At 39.3% G+C, this 21,045-nt stretch overlaps 1 protein-coding gene across 2 annotated transcripts in view; it reads right to left on the reverse strand.

The window, feature by feature from the left end:
- Nucleotides 1–14,910, reverse strand: part of TTF2 (transcription termination factor 2) — a 61,396-nt gene extending 46,486 nt beyond the window's left edge. For both annotated transcript variants that reach the window (XR_013486868.1, XM_021002759.2), the window contains exons 1-3: nucleotides 14,790–14,910; nucleotides 14,558–14,660; nucleotides 10,478–10,564 (exon numbers count right to left, since the gene is read on the reverse strand). Coding sequence is in view for 1 of the 2 variants with exons in the window: in XM_021002759.2 (XP_020858418.1) it covers nucleotides 10,478–10,564; nucleotides 14,558–14,660; nucleotides 14,790–14,817 (218 nt within the window). In the remaining variant the exon portion in view is untranslated. The remainder of the gene's footprint in view (nucleotides 1–10,477; nucleotides 10,565–14,557; nucleotides 14,661–14,789) is intronic.
- Between the last annotated feature and the right edge of the window lie 6,135 nt (nucleotides 14,911–21,045).

A 21,045-nucleotide genomic window follows, 5' to 3' on the forward strand; every position in this document is an offset into this window, starting at 1 on the left:
CTCCTCCCCAAGGGGAAGATTAACACAATTTTAGGCACAATGTTGTATGTAGAGGGAGGGAAAAACATTAAGGAATAATACGAAGTAGGCATTCCTGGAAGTTGTACGCCTTGAAGTATCCAGCCAATGGACAAACAAGGGAGGGACCTTACATTTCAGGACAGGAATATAACTGCTTGCTTTTGCTTCTGTAGAGTGTATCTGCCTGTAGCAGCACATCCGCTTCTTTTTTTTTTTTTAAGTGAGGCAATTGGGGTTAAGTGACTTGCTCAGGGTCACACAGCTAGTGAGTATCATGTGTCTGAGGGTGCATTTGAACTCAGGTCCTCCTGGCTGCAGGGCCAGTGCTCTATCCACTGCGCCACCTAGCTGCCCCTAATACACTTGCTTCTTGCAAGAACATATAATAAATGAGCTCGCCTCATCTATCTCGAGAATCTTTGTTTTTCCTAACAAAAGTTATTCCTAACACTAGTTCTGCTCTCAGCGGCCTAGGACAAGGAGGATCCCTTTCTCATAGGACAGCCTCCAAATACTTTGAGCCAGCTATCACATTTCCCAAATCTTCTTTTCTCCTGGGCTAAACCACCCAGGGCTCCTTCAAGGCTCATGACCTTTCAAGGCACCGTCTTCTTGATGCTATACAGCAGTGGTGTCAAACTGAAATAGAATCAGAGTCTTAGAAAACCAAATTAACATTATCTATGTTGTATTGTATTTTTATTCATTCTGTTAAGCATTTCTCAATTACATTTTAGTCTGGCTCCTGCAGCAGCCTCAAGTCTGACACCTCTGGTCTATAGCTTATCAATGTCCTTCCTAACCTGCGGTGCCCCAAATGGTATATATACAATACTCTAGATGTGATCTGACAAGGACAGAGCACGGCTAGGCTATTGGCTTTTTATTCCTGGAAGTAATGCCTCTTCTTTTTCTTCTTCTTTTTTTAAGGCAATTGAGGTTAAGTGACTTGCCCAGGGTCACACAGCTAGTACATGTCAAGTGTTTGGTCTGAGGCCAGATTTGAACTCAGGTCCTCCTGACTTCAGGGATGGTGCTCTATCCACTGCACCACCTAGCTGCCCCCCAGTAATGCCTCTTTTAATGATACCCAATATCCCAACAGCTTTCCTGTATTCAGGATCACATTATTTAATGACTGAATGAAAAAGCACTTATTAAGCATATACTATAAGCGAAAGGACTGTATTGACTGATATATGCTGAGCTTGAAAATCCACTAAGACTCCCAGATATTTTTTCACACAAATTCCTATCTAATCATTCTTCCCCCATTTTGTATTTGTGAAGTCGATTTCTTGAACCCAAGTGTAGACTTTATAATTATCCCTATTTCATCATATTAGATTCAGCACAATATTCTAGCTTTTAAAGATCTGTTTGTATCCTGACTGTCAATTACTGTATTAGATATCTCTCCCAGTTGTGTCTTAACATCATACCTGATAAGGATGCCATCAAAGTCATTATCTAAGATATTGATAAAAATTTAAAAGCAGCAGAAGGTGAAATACAACCCTTAAGGCACTCTACTGGAGACCTCCTTCCTTCCAAGATGACATTAAAACTGTCAAAGATTATTCTGTGAGTCTAGTGATTCAACCAATTCTGAATCCATCTAACTGTATTTTACCCAGCACACACTTCTCCATATTTTCCACAAAAACAGCAAAAGAGGCCAGCCTAGCATAATCTACACTGACGTTCTCTAGTCATCTCTTTAATGATCTTCCTAGAATTTTTCCAAGAATTGAAGTCAAGTTCACCGCCTACAGTTTACACTGTTTTTTCTCCCCTTTTTTGAAAATCAGGTCAATATCTACCCCTCTTTCAGCGCTGTAGTATCTCTCCTGTTTTCTACAGTCTTCTCAATGTCACTGACAGTGGCTCAGAGATCACACTCACTCATTCTTTTTAGTACGTGAGGACATAGTTCATCTGAACCAGGTGACTTGACTTCGTCAAGAGCAGCTAGTGCTCACTTACCATCTCATTAGCCATTTCATTATTCATCATGGGAATCAAAATGTAAACACAGGTAAAGGAGACAGCACTAACAACTAGGAGGGGACCACAAAAAGGCAACTAGATGGCTCAGGGGATACAGCACCAGGTCTAGAGTCAAGAAGATCTGAGTTCAAATGTGACCACTTAGTATGTGACCACCAGTCACTTACTAGCTGTGTGACCCTGGGCAAATCATTTAACCTCTGTTTGACTCAGTTTCCTCATCTGTAAAATGTGGATAATAATAGCATCTACCTCCCAGGGTTGTTGTGAGGAAAAAAGGAGATAACAATCGTAAAGCTCTTAGCACAGAGTTCGGCACATAGTAAGGGCCATATAAATATTAGCTAGTAGTAGTAGTAGTTTCCCCCCAATCACAGTTTTAGAGCCAAGAGGTTACCTAGGGGTCACAGGGCAACCCACTCATTTTCTAGATGAGGAAATTGGGACCCAGAAAGATTTGGTTAGTTGCGTTAGGTCATATTGCTGGTAAACGGCACAGTGGGTATTTGATTCCAAGTTAAGTACTTCTCCCACTATCACACACCTTTTAGAACGGATACTTTAGTTGATCCTTGAAGGAAGATAAATGTTGTAAGAGGGCGAAGAGAAAGAGGAGGAACATCACAGAAAGAGCAGACAAGAAGGAGAAAAGAAATGCTGGGTTCAATTTGGCTGGAACACAGATGGAATGATGTCTTTCTGCAAAGACAGGTGCCAGACCATGAAAGGTTTTTTAAGTCAAACTAAGGAGTTTTTCTTTTATCTTCAATGGTATAGGGAGGCACTGAAATCTTGAGAAGGGAAGTGACAGGGTCAAACCTGTACCCCAGGGAGATTATTTTGACGGTTATATGGAGGATGGAAAGAAGAATGAAGAGACTAGAGGTGCGGATACCAATTAGGAAGTCACTGTAATAGTCCAGGGGAGCAGTGATGATCACCTGAACTAGGGTAGAGGTCATGTGAAAACAGAGAAATGGGTGGATGTGAGAGATATTATAGAGGCAGATCCAATAAGAATTGGCAACTTATTGGGCATGGGGGTAAAGGAGAGTGAACAGTCAAACATTATTCGAAGATTGCCAACCTGAATGACTGGAGGGGTGGCAATGCTCTCAAATGAGAAACAGGAAAGTTTGGAGAAGGTACAGATTTAAAAGGAAAGATAATAAGTTACATTTAAAAAAAATTTTTTTTCCTATCCCGCCCCCATTTATTTTATTCTCTCTTTTGACCCTGTTCTTCCTTAGAAGTGTTTGCTTCTGAGTACCCCCTCCCCTAATCTGTCCTCCCCTCTATCATCCCCCTGCTCTCTTGTCCCCTTCCCCCGCTATTTTCCTGTAGGGTAAGACAGATTTCCATACCCAACTGAGTGTGTATGTTATTCCCTCCTTAAGCCAAATCCTATGAGAATAAGATTCACTCATTCCTTCTCACCTTCCCCCATTTCCCCTCCACTGTAAAAGCCTTTTCTTGTGTTTTATGTGAGATAATTTACCCCATTCTACCTCCTCCTTTCTCCTTCTCCCAGTATAATCCTCTCTCACCCCTTAATTTTATTCTCCAGATATCACCCTTTCACTTTCAACTCACCCTGTGCCACCTATCTAGCTAGCTAGCTAGCTATACACACATATAATTTTTTCCCTCCCACTACCCTAATACTGACAAAGGTCTCATGAGTTACAGATATCATCTTTCCATGCAGGAATCTAAACAGCTCAACCTTAATAAGTCCCTTGTGATTTCTCTTTCCTGTTTACCTCTTTGTGCTTCTCTTGAGTCTTGTATTTGAAAGTCAAATTTTCTATTCAGCTCTGGTCTTTTCATCAAGAATGCTTCAAAGTCCTCTCTTTCACCGAATGACCATTTTTTCCCCTGAAGGATTATACTCAGTTTTGCTGGGTAGGTGATTCTTGGTTGTAATCCTATCTCCTTTGCCCTCCAGAATATTATATTCCAAGCCCTCTGGTCCTTCAATGTAGAAGCTGCTAAATCTTGTGTTATCTTGATTGTGTTTCCACGATACTTGAATTGTTTCTTTCTGGCTGCTTGCAATATTTTCTTCTTGACCTGGGAACTCTGGAATTTGGCTACAACATTCCTAGGATCAACCATCCAGGTTGCCTTGGGCTGGAAATTTGTTTCACTCTGTCCTTGTGTGGGTTCTGTCACTTTAGAATTTGTTTAGAGTTGTTTTTTACAGATATTTGGAGAGGTTTGGGGGACAGCTCAAGCAAGTCACTGCTTTTACTCCACCATCTTGGCTCTGCCCCTAATAAGTTCCATTTTGCACTCATTGAGTTTGAGATACCTGTAGGATATCCAGGTAGAAATGCCCAGCAGAGAGGTGATGAGGTGGTACTACTAGACTTCAGGAGAGAAATGAGGCTTAACTATATAGCTAGAATCATCTGGATAGAAGTGATAACTGAAGCCATGGAAGCCAGTAAGATCTCCAAGAGAGAATGTAGAGAGAGAGAAGCCTTGGGGAGACACCAAAGTGGGACATGACTTACGATCTCTCAAAGGAGACTGAGCAAGAGCAGCCAGACAGATAGAACCAGTCAGTCAACAAGCACTTATGAATGCCTACTATGTGCTAGGCACTGTGCTAAGAAGACAGAAGAGTCACAAGAATCAAGCAAAGCGAGAGTACCTAAAAGTCTAGGGCAACAGTAAAAAGTCAAAGAAAGCAATAACACTCTTCTCAAAACCCTTCAATGGTTTTCTTGAAAATATCTAAATTATTTAGTGTAGCATCTCTGCACTAATGTGAATGGTTGCCTCCTAATGTTGTGAAATTACATTATTTTAAATAATATTTAAAATATCTCACTCCTGTATGAAATGTGAAATGGGTAATTTTGACTACATAAAATTAAAAAGGTTTTGCCTGAACAAAACCAATGTAACTAAAATTAGAAGGAAAGCAGAAAACTAGAGAAAAAAATTTCAGCAAGTCCCTCTGATAAAGGCCTCATTTCTCAAATATATAAAGAACTGAGTCAAATTTATAAGAAAACAAGTCATTCCCAACTGATAAATGTTCAAAGGATATGAACAGACAGTTTTCAGGCAAAGAAGTCAAAGCTATCTATAGTTATATGAAAAAATGCTCTAAATCACCATTGATTAGAGAAATGCAAATTAAAACAACTTTGAGGTACCACCTCACACCTATCAGATTGGTTAATATGACAGAAAAGGAAAATGATAAATGTTGGAGGGGATATGGGAAAACTGGAACACTAATACACTGTTGGTGAAGTTGTCAACTGATGCAACCATTATGGAGGGCAATTTGGAATTATGCCCAAAGGGCTATACAACTACATATCCTTTGATCCAGCAATACCACTACTAGGCCTATATCCCAAAGAAATTTTTAAAAAAAGAACCGATTTGTACAAAAATATTTATAGGAGCTCTTTTTTGTGGTAGCTAAGAATTGGAAATTGAGAGGATGCCCATCAATTGGGGAATGGCTGAACAAGGTATATGACTGTGATGGAATACTACTGTGCTATAAGAAACGACAAGTAGGATGATTTCAGAAAAACCTGGAAAGACTTACATGAACTGATACAGAGTCAGATGAGCAGAAACAGAAGAACACTGTACACAGTAAGAAGTCATATTGTCATAATGAAGAACTGTGAATGACTTAGCTATTCTCAGCAATATAATGATCTAGGACAATCCTAAAGGACTCATGATGAAAAGTGCTATTTTGAATCTACTGGCTTCTATGGCTGTCAGCTAAAAATGCTATTGATTTATGTCTGAATACAGACAGAAACATATCATTTTTCACTTTTTTTTGTTCAAGTTTTCTTCCACAAAATGACTAATGGAAATGTTTTACATCTTTGCACATGTATAACTCATATCAAATCCTTATCTTCTCAGGGAGGGGGAGAGGAGGAAGGGACAGAATTTGGAACTCAAAAATTAAAAAAAAAAGAGTTTTAACATGTAATTGGGGAAAAATATCATTTAATTTTATTTATTTATTTTTAAAAAGAGAAGAAAAAAATCTCACTCCCAGTAATAAGTGGTCTAAAAAAATAATCTTGGGGCAGCTAAGTGGCCCAGTGGATAGAGCTCCAGCCTTGGAGTCAGGAGGACATGAGTGCAAATTCGGCCTCAGACACTTGACACTTACTAGCTATGTGACCCTGGGCAAGTCACTTAACCCTGACTGCCTCATCAAAAAAAAAAAAACCAACCTCCTGCTTTTACCCAGGTCAGTCAAAGTAATGACAAAGTTCAGTTTTCCTTTGTCCTTCTACCCTTCACTTTAGGAGAAAGAATGTTTTACTTTAAGAAATGTGGGAGTAGCCCACTTTTTGTGGATAGAGCACCAGAACTAGAGTCAGGAAGACCTCAGTTCAAATCCAGCCTCAGTTGCTTACAAGCTGTGTGACCCTGGGCAAGTCACTTCATCCTGTTTACCTCAGTTTCCTCATCTGTAAAATGAGCTGGAGAAGGAAATAGCAAACCACTCCACTATCTTTGCCAAGAAAAACCAAACGGGGTCATGAAGAATCAGACACAACTGGAATAAGTGAACAACAATAAAAGCGAACTGTTTGGGTAGGGGAAATTCAGGAGAAGGAAGGGAAGAGAGAAACCATGCACACAGAATAGTGCATCTGCAATGAAACCCAGCTGCAGTGCTGGTTGGTTCTAGTGACCTGGTTTGGTTTTCTTCTTCTTTGTTACAAAAGATGGCTCACTCAGTAGGGGAGGCCGAGAGGGAAACATTCAGCAATGAATACGATATAAAAACAAAAGATATTAATTGTTTTGAACTTTAGCACCAACTAATAAACTCAAAGCAAATATCTAATTTCCGTTCTCTTGGGCGTTCTGATGGCTTACTTAGTGCAAGAACTCCAAAGCTACACCTGGGAAATGACTGGTCTATTCAGGGACTCATCAGATGCTAGCCAGCAGTACCACCTAGTGCTAAAATTCAAGAAATACACCTAAAAGCAAACTAAAACTATTTTGTAGCAATATTCTTGAGAATAACTGTCTTTTGCAACCATGAACACTTTGTAGGATTAATATGATGGCACTGACTAAAGAATATAAAATTTTTTATGCTCTTTGGAGGAAAACCAGGGCATAACACTTCTGGAAAGAATAAAACGAGTCTTTGTTTTCTGAAGTTCCTGTCATTTTAAAACACTGGAACACTCAACAAAATTCAAACACACATCAAACACAATGCAGTACAGTACTTGGTTATATTCAGTCACCAGCAGTTCAGTGACTTGCTGACCTCGTGGCCCAGAATAAATTCAGAGTCTCTTACAAAGAACCATTTCATCAAATCTTCCTCTGCAACATCAGGAGCAGTTATTACTTTCTCTCCACCCCCACTGCCTCCAGGCTAATGTAGACCCTTATCACCACATACCTACATTATTGCAACGGCCTTCTAATTGGCCTCCTTGCTTCCAGTCTCTCTCCTGAAATCAATCCGTCCTGTATAATGCTGTTTAGTTAATATTCTCCAAATTTCATCTTTATCACATCACTGGCCTGGCTAAGAAATCTTTAACAGCTACTTACTATTACCTACAAAATCAAAGTCCAAGCACTTTAACCCAGCATTCAATTCAACAACCTGCCTCTCTAGGTTCATTTTGCATTACTTCCCTTCGTGAACGTTCCAGTTAAAGAACTAGCTATTTCCCCATTTGAGGACATCATTTATTGCCTTCATAAGCTCACCAAAAAAGTACCTGAAAAGCACTCCCTCCTCTCTAAGAATCCTTATCTCCCTAAAAGGCTGACCTCAAATGCCATCCTCTCTTTGAAGCATTTTCTGATAGTCCCAGCATTATCACCCTCCTCAAATTTCCCTAGAGCATTTTATCTGGCTCTCTCCTTTGCCTACCTTGCATTACATTCGACTGTGTTCATGCTGTATCCTTCCTATAAGAAGAATATAAGCCCTTTGAGAGTTAGGACTGAAAAATTTTTTATCTACGTAACTCTGGTGCCTAGCACAGTGCCTTGTAAGTAATTAACGAACTTTAAAAAATGTTTGTTGAATTTTTCCCTCTCCCACATAACCGACATCCAATCAACTGCCAAGTGCAATGAATTCTACCACCACAGCGTCCCTTCCATCTGTCCACTTCTTTCTATTCCCCAGTCACCACTTTATTCTCTCTCACATGAACTACCACAACAGCCACCTAACCAGTCTCTCTGTCCCCAGCGTCACCCGAGCCCAATCCATCCTTTACATTGCTGCTACGTTAAATCTACCTAAGCACGAGGACATTCTGGTTATTCCCCCGCTTGGAAAGTCTCAATGCCTCCCTCGTGCCGACAGAACCAAATCCAGGATTGCTGGCATGGCATTCAGGTCTTCTACGATGTATTGTTGTTGTTCAGTCGTTTCAGATGTATCCAACACTCTGTGACCCTATTTGGGGTTTTCTTGGCAAAGATACAGGAGTGGTTTGCCGTTTCCTTCTTCAGGTCATTTTACTGATGAGGAAGCTGAGGCAAACAGGGTGAAGTGACTTGCCCAGGGTCACACAGCTAGGAAGTGTCTGAGGCTGGATTTGACTGCAGGTCTTCCTGACTCCAGGCCCGACACTCTATCCGCTGCCCCACCGAGCTGCCAGCATATATTCTATAACATTCTCCAGCCTATACTTCCAGTCATTTTAGCATTATGCCTTGAAATACTGCAGCCAAACTGAGCTAATCACTATTCCCAGAACACAACCCACTTCTGCTTACGTGATTTCCTCTTTGTGGAATGCCTCTCTTTTGCATCTCTTACTACTGAGATCCCACCTACGCTTCAAGGCCGGCTTCCTTAGGAAGCCCTTACTGAACTCTGTCTCTCTCTCGTGACACTTACTAGAAAAGAGTATGGACTTAGAAATGGAAGATTTATACACTGGAGGCCATTTGGTACAAACTTCTTATTTTACAGATGAGGAAACTGAGGCCCAGAGAGGGGAACAGACTTGTCCAAAGTCAGGTTGTAAACAGCAGTTAGGATCCAGATCCAATTGCCAGCCTCAAAATCCAGAGCCCTTCCCACAATACTGCACTGTCCCCACTTCCTCATATTCTGCCTTACACCACAACTAATTCTGCAGTCACCTCTCCACATCTTAGCATCGAAGCCAACGCCTCTCAAGATGAGGGACTGTGTCCTACCATAATAATAACAATTACTATTATTATTGATTTAATTAAGAATAGCTTAAATTTCCAAGCCCTTTATGTACACTACATCTTTGTGTGATGTGGGCACTGTATGTATTCACAAACAGGCTCAGAGACATTAGTGACTTGCCCAAGGTCACACAGGCAGTCAAGCGCAGTAGTAGATTCAAAACCAGGTCTTCTAATTTCAGATCTAGGGTTCTTTCTACTACACGTGCCCAACAGTGCTCTATATGTGGCACGCTTTTAAGAAACACATTTTTTTAATTGAATTTAAAAAAGACATTATCAGAAACAGTCAAAACCAAGGGAAATCTACCAGTAAATTACTTTGGCAGCAATCCCATAACTTACATGGACAATCAGGGACAACTGCAGTCCCAATCAAATAATTCACAATATATCTAATGCACGTCCAGGGAATCAAGAATTAACTGTAACCACACATTGAATACCTTTTTTTTCACAATCACTGCTACCATTCACTTGCTGAATTTCCATGTATAGAATGTGTGCTTTCCTATGAATACAGTACTAGACTGCCAAACCTTTAAGAGAGATCTTAAAGGGAAACAGAGGCAACTATCTTTAAGGAGAGAACAGCAATTACTATATTTTTTATGATGTATGGCTCCCTGAATTTCCTTAAGCAATTTCAAAACACAAGGTCAAGATACAACGTAACCTATTTTTTAAAGTGGCATCCTAAAGCAGGGGTCCTCTTAAGTCCAGGCTGAATGTGAAACCTGACTAGTTCTTGGAAAAATATTAGAAGGACCTCTGAAACTATCTAGTTCAACTCTTTTATTTTACAGATAAGAATTCTGAGGGGACACACATCACCTTTCCCCCACAGTTATTCTCAGTAGAGAAGGAAGCATGGTATCAACTATTAACACTACTAAAGCCTCCCAAATTTTTCCTGATGATATATCTTTCATTTTCCACAAATCTTATGATCACCAACAAGGATGGGAGTGGGGTATCTGCTAGCCCTATGATTACCCATATCAATATTTGAGATTAACCAGTCAGTAATCATCACCTGTCCAGGAGAAAAAGATATGCAACAATTAACAAAGAGTAATTATTCAAAGAGTACAAAAGTGTTGAGAAGACGGAGCAGAGCAAACATTTACCTGTGTGTGTGTGTGTGTATGCATACACACACACACATAAAACAAACACACATATTAAACATGCACACATATGCACAAACATCCTTTGAACATACCTATATTCTTTCATGTCTTGCGGCTGAAGCAAACCCTGGAGCTCTACCACATAATCTTCATGTAATAAACAATGAGAAACAGGAACACTGAACATAGAAAAAGAATATCAGATTTTTTTTTTCATTTCAGGAGACAAGAAATCAAGCACTCAATATCCTAAGATCGAATCCTAAACACAGCTTTTCTTAAACATAAGAGAAACACAAAAACTCATTTATGAGGCCAGGCCTCTAAAAGCACTGCTGTTCTGTATATCAATATGATACATCCTGCTATTGAGGAATTTTACATAAGCCTTTGCCAGATAACTGAAATTTACTTTTCTAAGCAGCAAAGCTCCCTTTAGATGTTTTTGATAGAATCTTTTAAAAACACATAATACATCACCACCTCCTTAAATAGTAAATATAATTTAAAAGTTTTTCATAACTTTGGGTTGTTATGAATATCAATTATGGCACTGTTTTATAATATAGTAGGACCACTGAGGCATGTAGAGTTGTATACCCTTATATTAAGCCACCATCAAATGTTAGGCTTATTGTGTTTGCTTTAGTTTTTCTATAAAAAAAGCTGTCCACTCTAACTTCTTATCGCCACTCCTTTTACCAGTATCTTTCACTTTTATCTTGCTACTTCTACTTTGCTATAATTGGGGGAAACTAACAAGTAAGTTTCAGCATTCAACAAACATTTATTAAACACTACGTACAAAACACTGCTCGATACTAGGGACTGTTGTGGTTCAGTTGTGTTGTGACCCTATGGACCACAGCATGCCAGACCCTTCTATGTTCTACTGCTTCCCAAAGTCTATCCAAGCTTATATTCATTGCTTCCATGACACTATCTATCCATCTCATCTTCCGCCATCCCCGTCTCCTTTTGCCTTCACTCTTTTCCACTATCAGCGTCTTTTCCAATGAGTCCTATCTTCTCATTATATGGACAAACTATTTAAGCTTCAGCTTCAGTATTCGTCTTCCAATGAAGAGTCAGATTCTGGAAAAGACTTTCACATAGCACTTTTCTCTCACATTCTGCAACAGCATCTACCTAATTGAAGATAGGCTTCCTGGGAAGCATAAAATTCCACTAATTCAACATAAAAAAAAAAATGAGTCCCTCCCAGGTACAAAGTCCTAAATTAGGGGTGGGGTGCCATGTGTTTAAATAAGAGATGGAAAATAAAACAAATGCACAAATTAACTACAACAAGTAAAATGTGTTAAAAGTCACAAGAAACAGGGGGCAGCGAGGTGGTGCAGTGGATAGAGCACTGGCCCTGGATTCAGGAGGACCTGAGTTCAAATCTGATCTCAGACACTTGACACTTACTAGCCGTGTGACTCTGGGCAACTCACTTAATCCCAATTGCCTCACCAAAATAAAAACAAATAAGAAACTTATTCTACATGCAGTCCGTTATTGTATCTATTAAGTTGTAAAAAAAACACTGCAACTAGTCTTCTATCCAGTAATTTCTCTTCTCCTATCAACTTATTACAGGTCTAAGACAATATTTACCCCCAAACATCATTTTTTGAAGGTACAGGTAAAAAGAAAGTATTGTTTAGTTTTTTCAGGTAACTCAGATTCATTAGTTAAAAAATACAAAACCAAGGTAAATGCATGTATTGAGAGGACAAACTTTCTTTCCTGAAAATAAGCCCCATACCTCACACTATCTGCATGAGTATTGAAACTTTTTTTTAAACCAAGCTTAGTTAAAAATCAATAAATAGTAAACAAAGACTGAAATGAGAAGATAGAAACTTTTTTTCTTATTCTACATGTAATCTGTTATATCTGTTAAGCTGCAAAACTATTCCAACTGCCAGGAGAATATTCTGTCTTGGGTAGTATTCCAATAATTTCTTCCTTTTATTATCAAGTGAGGTATGAAGCTGGAAGTTTTCTTAGGAGGCAGGGGGACTCAGCTGAATTGGGTCTGTAAGTTAGAAAACCAGCTTCATATTCACTGCAAGGCCACAAGCAAATTACTTCACAACTGTACCTTCCTTTCCCTACTTATAAATTTCATACATGTGAAAATGTTCACAGGGGGATTGATTCTAAGATGGGAATGACAAGCCATCGCCAATTTAGTGTTGGATTTAAGAGTCAGGAAGGCCTAAGTTGAGATCCTCCCTCAGACACTTACTTAATAGTTATATGATCCTGGGAAAGTTATTGAAATTCTTCCTCAGTAAGTCATTTAACCTATCAACCTCAATTTTCCCATGTGCAAAATGGGGATAATACTAGCACCTACCTGTAAGGGTTGTTGTGAAGATAAAATGACAGAATAACTGTAAAGCACTTAGTATAGTGCCTGGCACATAGTAGACAATGCTACCTATCATTTTAGCAAAAGGGAAGAGGAAGAATTATTCTATTTTGGTTTTTATGTCCCTAGTTCCTAGAATTGCATCTAGCACAGAGTAGACTTTTAATGTTTTAATTAGGTTTCTTTAATTGAAATGTGGGATAAACAAGTAACCATTGCTAAAGGAAGATAATAGAATCACAGAATTTTACTCCAGGAAAGGTCTCCACAGCTAGCTGGAGGCAGATCGAGGACAACACCCTGACTCCTAAGTCCAATACTTTCTACTTTACCACATTGCTTTCCTTTAGGCCATTCTGGATTTCCTCCTCCCACTCCCATCCCCAATCAGTTAGGAGGCAATGAGACTTAGAAAGAACAGTGGACTTGGAATCAGGGGCCCTGGACTCAAATCCCACAAGGCATATTAGCTCTCTGAGCCTGTTTCCTCATCTGTAAAACTGGGATAATTGTGGTTGGCTACCTATCTTACAGGGTTTGGGTGAAGAAAGCAAACTTGAAGCTACATAAAGATATGAGTTATAACTAACCATCTGTTCCACTTTGTTGATGTCTAGCTAACCCAAGAGTTCTTAAGTGTAGTCTGTGAACCTACGTTTTTTTTTAATATTTTGATAACTATTTCAATATAGTTGCTTTCATTTGTAACCCTATGTATTTTATACATTTAAAATGACATGTAAATGCTAGTTATTATTTTTTTATCAACTATGTGCCAGGCAATGAAAATATGAATATAAATGTGGTACAGATTCTTTGCCGAAGGAATTTACATTCTATTGGGGAAATGTGTTTACAGATAAGTGAACAAAGGAGATATATGAAATAGATACAAAGTGACAGGGGCAAGGGCTAAAAGAAAAACTACTAGTCCAATCAGGGAAGCGCTGTTGAAGTAGGAGGCATCTCAGTTTGTCCTTAAAGGGGGTCAGTGGTTACAGGTATGGAGGACAATCTATGCAAAAGCAGGAAGGTAGGGGATGAAAAGAGCTACTCTGTTGCTCCCCAACAAGCAGGCCTGCTTGGCTGAAGCCAAGAGTGAAGAAAATAGAATAGTGTGTGATCAAAGGTGTACCAGCTCAAACTGAAGCCAAGTGTGAAAATTTTTAGTATGAGCATTTACACTTAGAAATTGGCAAACTACAAATCAGAGCTTGACTTACTGTTTTGTTGGTTGCTTAGAATGAAAAGTGATACAAGAAAATGTTAACAAAATAGGTTAAACTCAAAGGTGTGTCATTCATGCACTTCCCCCACTAGCTCACCCCCGAAATGAGTCCACTGGCTTCACCAGACTACTCATGGCACACAAAAAAAGGTTAAGAACCCCTGCTCTCAGTCCTTATAGACATCATTACTAGACTGTAAGCTCTTCGAGGGCAGGAACCTTGCCTTGGCTAAAGTTTAATTACTCTCAGCACCTAATGTCTAAGGCAAATTCTGCTTCCATTTCGATTTCTGACTCTAACCCTAACCCAGGCCTCTGCACATGGACAGGGAAAGGAGATGGCCTCGGAAACTTAATCGGCATAGGGAACTTCCAGGTGAGCGAAACTCCCTTCATCAATGCAGGTCTGCAACTTATAGTCTTATGAGGGCTGGTGAAGCGACTTGCCCGGGGTCACACAGTCGGGTGCCTGAGGAGGGCCCTGAACCCAAGCCTTCCTTAGCCTGACTTGGGGAGACAAGCACAGGCGGGCTCCGACAGCCCCCCACACCCAGGACCTACTCGACTGGCCGCACGAAGCCACACGACTCTCCCCGGCACACGAAGAAGCTCTTGCCTTTACTGGGGCCCTCGCGGACTCCGGTTTTCAGAAAGCAAAGGGTCCCTGAGGAGAGAAGGCGACACTGAGGACACTCGACATCGACCCGTGGAAGCAGAAGAAACTCCGTCTCCTGTACCTCCTCTCCTCCCTCCAGGCACACACCCACCCGAACCCTCGCTCCGACCACCTCACCGTGATCGGGACACAGAACCGGCTCCATAAGTACAGCCGAATGACTTCTACTTTCCTTTTCCCCCCCGAAGCCCCGTCCTCTAACTCTACCACGAGTCAATCAGCCCCCGTAGCTCGGCGACTTCCGCCATCAGTGCGCCCTCCCTGAGGTGCAGCCAATCACAGCGGGGGCGAGCTCACGAAAGCCAATCAAGATCGCCGGCAGACTCGACGCGTCCGGAATTTAAAATGACAAAGTAGATTGATTGGTCAGGACGAAAGGATTGTCCCCCGGAGCCCTATTGGCGGAGGAAAAGAACGATGTGCGAGGGAGCCAATAGTAACAGGGCTCACTCGTCCTAAAGTCGAAATTCAAGGCGGTGACTGCCTGGGAAAAGTCACACGGGACTGTGGGACTGAGCGTGTACCTCTGTGCAGTCCAGGCCCTGGGGAAGATGCGCGAGAGCGTCTCTGTGTCTGCAATAAAATACAGGGCGCTTTTATTTCAGTAGAAGACTCTGTCTAGGTTCTAAAGCCTGGTGATGATGATGGTGATGATGGTGGTGATGGTGATGATGGTGATGCTGATGGTGATGGTGATGCTGATGGTGATGGTGGTAATGATGATGATGGTGAGGGTGGTGGTGGTGGTGATGGTGATGATGGTGATGATGGTGGTGATGGTAGTGGTGATGATGATGGTGATGCTGATGGTGATGGTGGTAATGATGATGATGGTGATGGTGATGGTGATGATGGCAGTGGTGATGATGATGGTGGTGATGGTGATGATGGTAGTGGTGATGATGATGGTGATGATGATGATGATCTCAACAACAAAAACAATAATATCAGTAATTATAAGAGGCTGATTATTCCCCCTCAAGTACTCCTGGCTTCAGCCAAACTGGCCTACTTGTTGCTCCTCTCCTCCCAACCAGTAGGTCCTTTCATCTGCCGCCTCTGAGCTTTTTCAGGCTGTCTCCCATATGTGCTCATAGATGCTCTTGATTAAGCAAAAAGACTACACCAACTTATTTGAAAGATTACTCACTACCAAGGATTCAAGTTTATCCAAAATTATATGCCTAGTTGACCATATTGATAACAAAACAATAAAAAGTATGATTGTTAGCAATTGACATAGAAAACAACTTTTTCAACCCCTAAAAATCATAGGAATAAATAAACCTTCCTTTAATATGGGAAAATATCTATATACTAACACCAAGAACTCCTCTGTTAGACTGTGAGCTCTTTGAAAGCAGGAGCTGGTTTTTTTGTTTGGCTTGGTTGGTGTTGCCGTTTGCCTTTCTTTGTATCCCTAGCACCTGGCACAATCCTGGGCACATAGCAGATGCTTAGTAAATGTTAGCTGGCTGACTGACAACTGACATCTATAACATCTTATATCAGATGCCACAATAATGCTCCAAACTGATCCAGGAGCAAAATATTGAAGGCCATATAAAACTCAGAAGAGGAGAAGATACTTTAATGACTATGAATAGGGGAATAATACTTAAGTAAACAAGGGATAGAGGCAACCAGAAGAGATAAGGTGGATAATTTTGATTATATAAAATTAAAAAACTTTTGCACAAGCAAAATCAATTCAGTTAGAATTAAAAAGGAAACAGTTATCTGGCTTTTAAAAATGTTTGAGCAAATTTCTCTGATAAAGATATAATATCCAAGATATATTGGGAACTGATAACATATATGTATACATACGTACATATACATGTGTGCATGTATATGTATATGCTGGTAGAGAGACATGCAAATACATATACACACACAAGAGCCATTTCCCACAAAATAAGTGGTCAAGGGATATAAACAGGCTGCTAAGTGGTACCAAAGTCTTCTAGTATCTCAGTGGATAGAACACGGGTCCTGGAGTGAGAAAGTTCAAATCCCACCTCAGTTACTAGGTGTGTGACTCTGGGCTTCTTAATACTGAATTTAACTTGTTTGCCTCAGTTTCCTCATCTGTAAAATGGGGGTGATAATAGCACCTCCCTTCCAGGGTTGTTGTGAAGATCAAATGAGATAATACTTGTAAAATGCTTGGCACATAGTAGGCACTTAGCAAATGTTTATTCCCTCCCGTTCCTCCCCCAGCTAGGCAGCTAGGTAGCACAGTAAGTAGAATGCTGTTCCTGAAATCAGGAAGACCTAAATTCAAATCCTGTCCTCAGACATTAATTAATTGTGTGATCATGGTAAGTTACTTCTCTTGGCCTCAGATTCTTCAAATCCAAGTATACTTATTTACAGTGTTGTTATCAGGAACAAATGAGACAATATCTACAAAGGGCTTGACAAACCTTAAAGCATTATGTAAACATTACCTATTATTATTATTATCTCTTGTCAGAGAGGTAGGAGGATTGCATATAAAACTGCAATTACATACAGCTTTTTGTTGTTTTTCAAAAGTATATAACAAGTCATCATAGTAGTCCCAAAGCTGTTTTGCTTATTCATGTCTCCCTTTGGATTTCCTTCTGTACCCTTTTCTGAATTAAAAAAAAAATTTGTTATATAACTTTTCTTTTTTTGTTGTTATATAACTATCACTGTACCCTGTCACTTTGCACCCCCCATAAAGCCTTATTACCAAAGCATACAGTCCAGCAAAAGAAATCCACACTTTAGCCATATTTAAAATTGTATGTCTCATTCTGCATCTCTAGGACATCACCTCTCCGCCAAGATGTAGAAAGCATGTTTCATCATTAGTCTTCTGGGGTTGTGATTGTTCATTGTATTAATCAGAATTCTTAAGCCTTTCAAAGTTGTTATTTTTATAATGTTTTATTTTGTAAATTGCTCTCCTGGTTCTGCTTCCTTAACTCTGCATCAGTTCATACAAGTCTTCCAGGTTTCTCTGAATCAATTCCTTTAATAATTTCTTATGGTGAAATAGTTTTCCATTAATCTATATATTATAATTTATACTGTGGTTATTATTAAAATGTTGATATTATCACAGTTCAATCAAATTTAAAATATAAATCATATTTAATTAATTTACATTTTTAAGATTATCATAATTTTTTCAGCCATTGCCTAGTTGATGAACACTTCCTAGTTTCCAGTTCTTTGCTAGGACAAAAAAGTGTTGTTATGGGTATTTATATTTTAACATAGGTCCTTCCCTCTTTCTATTATCTCTTTGGGACTTTTGTTAAATTTAATAGACATTTTTTAAAATGATGTCAAAATTCACAGTTTCATATGTAATCCTCTTTTTCATTCTTTATATGCTGAAATGTTTATGTTTGTTGATGATTTTTTAATGTTAAAAAAAGAGTTTAAACAAATGTTTGTTGATTAATCTGGACATCTAGACCTCCATTCCTTTTTCTTTTCCCTTTTCTTTTCTTTCTCTTTCTTTCTTTCTTTCTTTCTTTCTTTCTTTCTTTCTTTCTTTCTTTCTTTCTTTCTTTCTTTCTTTCTTTCTTTCTTTCTTACTTTCTTTCATCTCCATTCTTTAATGGGTACAATTTTCAATAGTTATTTCCTAGACCTTACTTCCTAGTTTTTATTTCTGTAGTAAAATGAACAACATTGCAACTGTTACAATGCTTTCTGTGATGTATTATCCTTGAAGATTCTATCTATATTATATGCATAAAGATATACTTTTGCCCATTTTTGAGAACAATTTAGAATTATGCAAATAAAATGACCAAAAAAAAATCTATATTCTTTGACTCAGAGATTCCACAACTGGGCATATACTCCAAAGAGGTCATTGATAAGAAGAAAGTCCCCATATGCATCAAAATATTTATAGTAACCATTTTTATGATAAGAAAGAATCGCAAACAAAGTAGCTGCCCTTTGACTGGGGAATGGCTAAGCAAATTGTAGTACTTGAATGTAATGGAATGTTACTATGCCATAAGAAATGACAGATATGATAAACACTGAGAAACATGGAAAAACTTATATGATCAGATGAAGAATGTAAGTAAGCAGAGCCAAGAAATCAATATACAGAATGACTACACATAAACAGAAAGAACAGCCATAAAAAGTTAAAAAATGAATGTTGCAAAGTTGCATAGAACAGGCATGGCTTGAAAGAGAAGATAGGAGATGTCTACCCCACTCCTTTGCAGAGGCAGGAGGTCCATAGGTATGGAAAATCACTTATATTTTCAGGCTTTTTCAATGAATAGATCAGTTTTGTTGAGCTTTTTATTCCCCTTATTATTCCTGTTTGTTTTCTTTTAAAAATTTTTTTGTTACATAGAATGGAAAGACTCTCTGAGAAAAGGTTGGGGAAGGATACTAGGAGAAATTTTAATGGTATAAAAACGAAAAATATCAATAAAATTTATTTTTTAGAAATGTGGTTTTGATTTTTAGAATTTTGTAACTGCAAATGCTATCCTTCCTCATTTTGAAGACTGTAAGTGAATTTTATTGTTACTTGCTATAGAAATATGCATACATATACACGTTTATACAATGCCATATTAATAAATAAACCTTTGTTAGGATTTGAGTGTATTGGAAGTTTATTCTTCTTCTCCTGTGAAATCTGAGTTAGCATCTCACATGTAGAATCTCAAAGGGAAAAAAAAAACCCATAAGCACCTTTAGGAAGCCTTTGATTCCTCACTTGAAAGAATAACCCAAGGCCTTCAAGATTCAGCTCAAGTGCTCCTGTCTTCATGAGACTTTTCCCTGGTCCCCAAGCTACTAATGCTTTCCCCTCTAAAGTTACTTTCCATCTACTCTGCATCTATCTTATATGTTCCTATTTGTGTGTATGTTGTCTTTTCTTAAAAGATAAGCTGCTGGAGGGCAGAGCCTGTTTTTTTTTTAACTTTTTATTTGTATCCCTGGTACTCAGCACAATGCTCGGCACTTACTAAGGTCTTAATAAGTGCTTGATTGATTGAGTCTCCTGATTCTTGCCAAATAATTGGCATTTATTCCAAAAGTATGAATTTTTTCCCCTTTGCCCCTAAAATCATCCAAGAATTTTCTTCCCAGTGATAACTTCCATAGATAAAGTGTCTATCTGGCCAGACAGTCCCATAGTACTTGCATAAGAGATAAGACTTTTGTATCCCCCTTGAGTAAATCAGGAAATATTCTACTTTCATACTTCTCAAACAATTACTCCACTCAAAGATCCAAAGAAGTAAAACTGAAGTAGATAAGACCTTGTTCTATTAATCACTATCCTGGAACCTCCAAAAGTCAAGTAAATAAGCCCTTATTAACTGTGTGGTTTGCACCAGGCATTGTGCTAAGCACTTGGGAAACAAAGAAAGGGGAAAAAAAAATCTCTGATCTCAAGGATTTAAGTCTAATGGGAGAGACAACTATGTACAAATAAGATATCTACAGGGTAAATGGAGGAAAATTTCAGAAGGAAGGCATTTAAGGGACACCACGAGAGGCTTCTTGTAGATAGTGGGCTTTTAAGTGTGACTTGAAGGAAGCCAGGGAATCCAAGAGGTAGAGATGAGGAGGAATGGAATTCCAGGCAAGGAGGACAGGCAGTGAAAATACTCCACATCTCAAGATGGAGTATCCTATTAAAGGAAGAGGAAGGAGAACAGTGTCACAGTATTATAGAATATATGGAAGAGGAAGAGCATAAAGCGTAAGATGACTAGAAGGTTAGAAAGGGATTAGGTTCTAAACAGCAAACAGATGATTTTATATTTGATCCTTGAGGTAACAGCAAGACACTGGAGTCTATTGAGCAGGGGGTGCAGGGATAACATGGTCAGAACTATTCTTGAGGACAGACTTATGGCCAAGAGACCAACCATCAGCTGTTGCTATAGTCCAGGCTGGTGGGGTGATGAGAATCTGTACCCTTCTGCTTGCAGTGTCAGAGGAGAGAGTATATGAGAGGCGTCATGAAGGTAGAAACAACAAGGCTTGACCATTGATTGGATTGGGGGGGGAGGTAAGGATGGCAAATAGGTTGTGAGACTGACTTACTGGGAGGGTGGCAGTACCTTGGATAGTAATAAAGAGGCTGGAAAGAAGGGAAAGTTTTCAGGGAAAGGTGATGAGTTCAGTTTTGGACATGTTGGGTTCAAGATGTCTACAGGACATTCAGTTGGAAATGTACAGTAGGCAGTTGGAGATGTGCTACTACGTGAGTGAACCAGCTCCTTATGTCAGAAATGGCATCTTTCTGATATAAAAGGAAGCCATCTTTGGAGTTGGTTCATACCATCGGTATCTAGCAATACCCCATTTAGAGCACTCTAATGTCTGACTTCCATCT

The sequence above is a fragment of the Phascolarctos cinereus genome, unplaced genomic scaffold, assembly GCF_003287225.1.
Source record: "Phascolarctos cinereus isolate Bilbo 61053 unplaced genomic scaffold, phaCin_HiC Scaffold_5;HRSCAF=322, whole genome shotgun sequence".
NCBI classification, from domain to species: Eukaryota; Metazoa; Chordata; class Mammalia; order Diprotodontia; family Phascolarctidae; genus Phascolarctos; species Phascolarctos cinereus.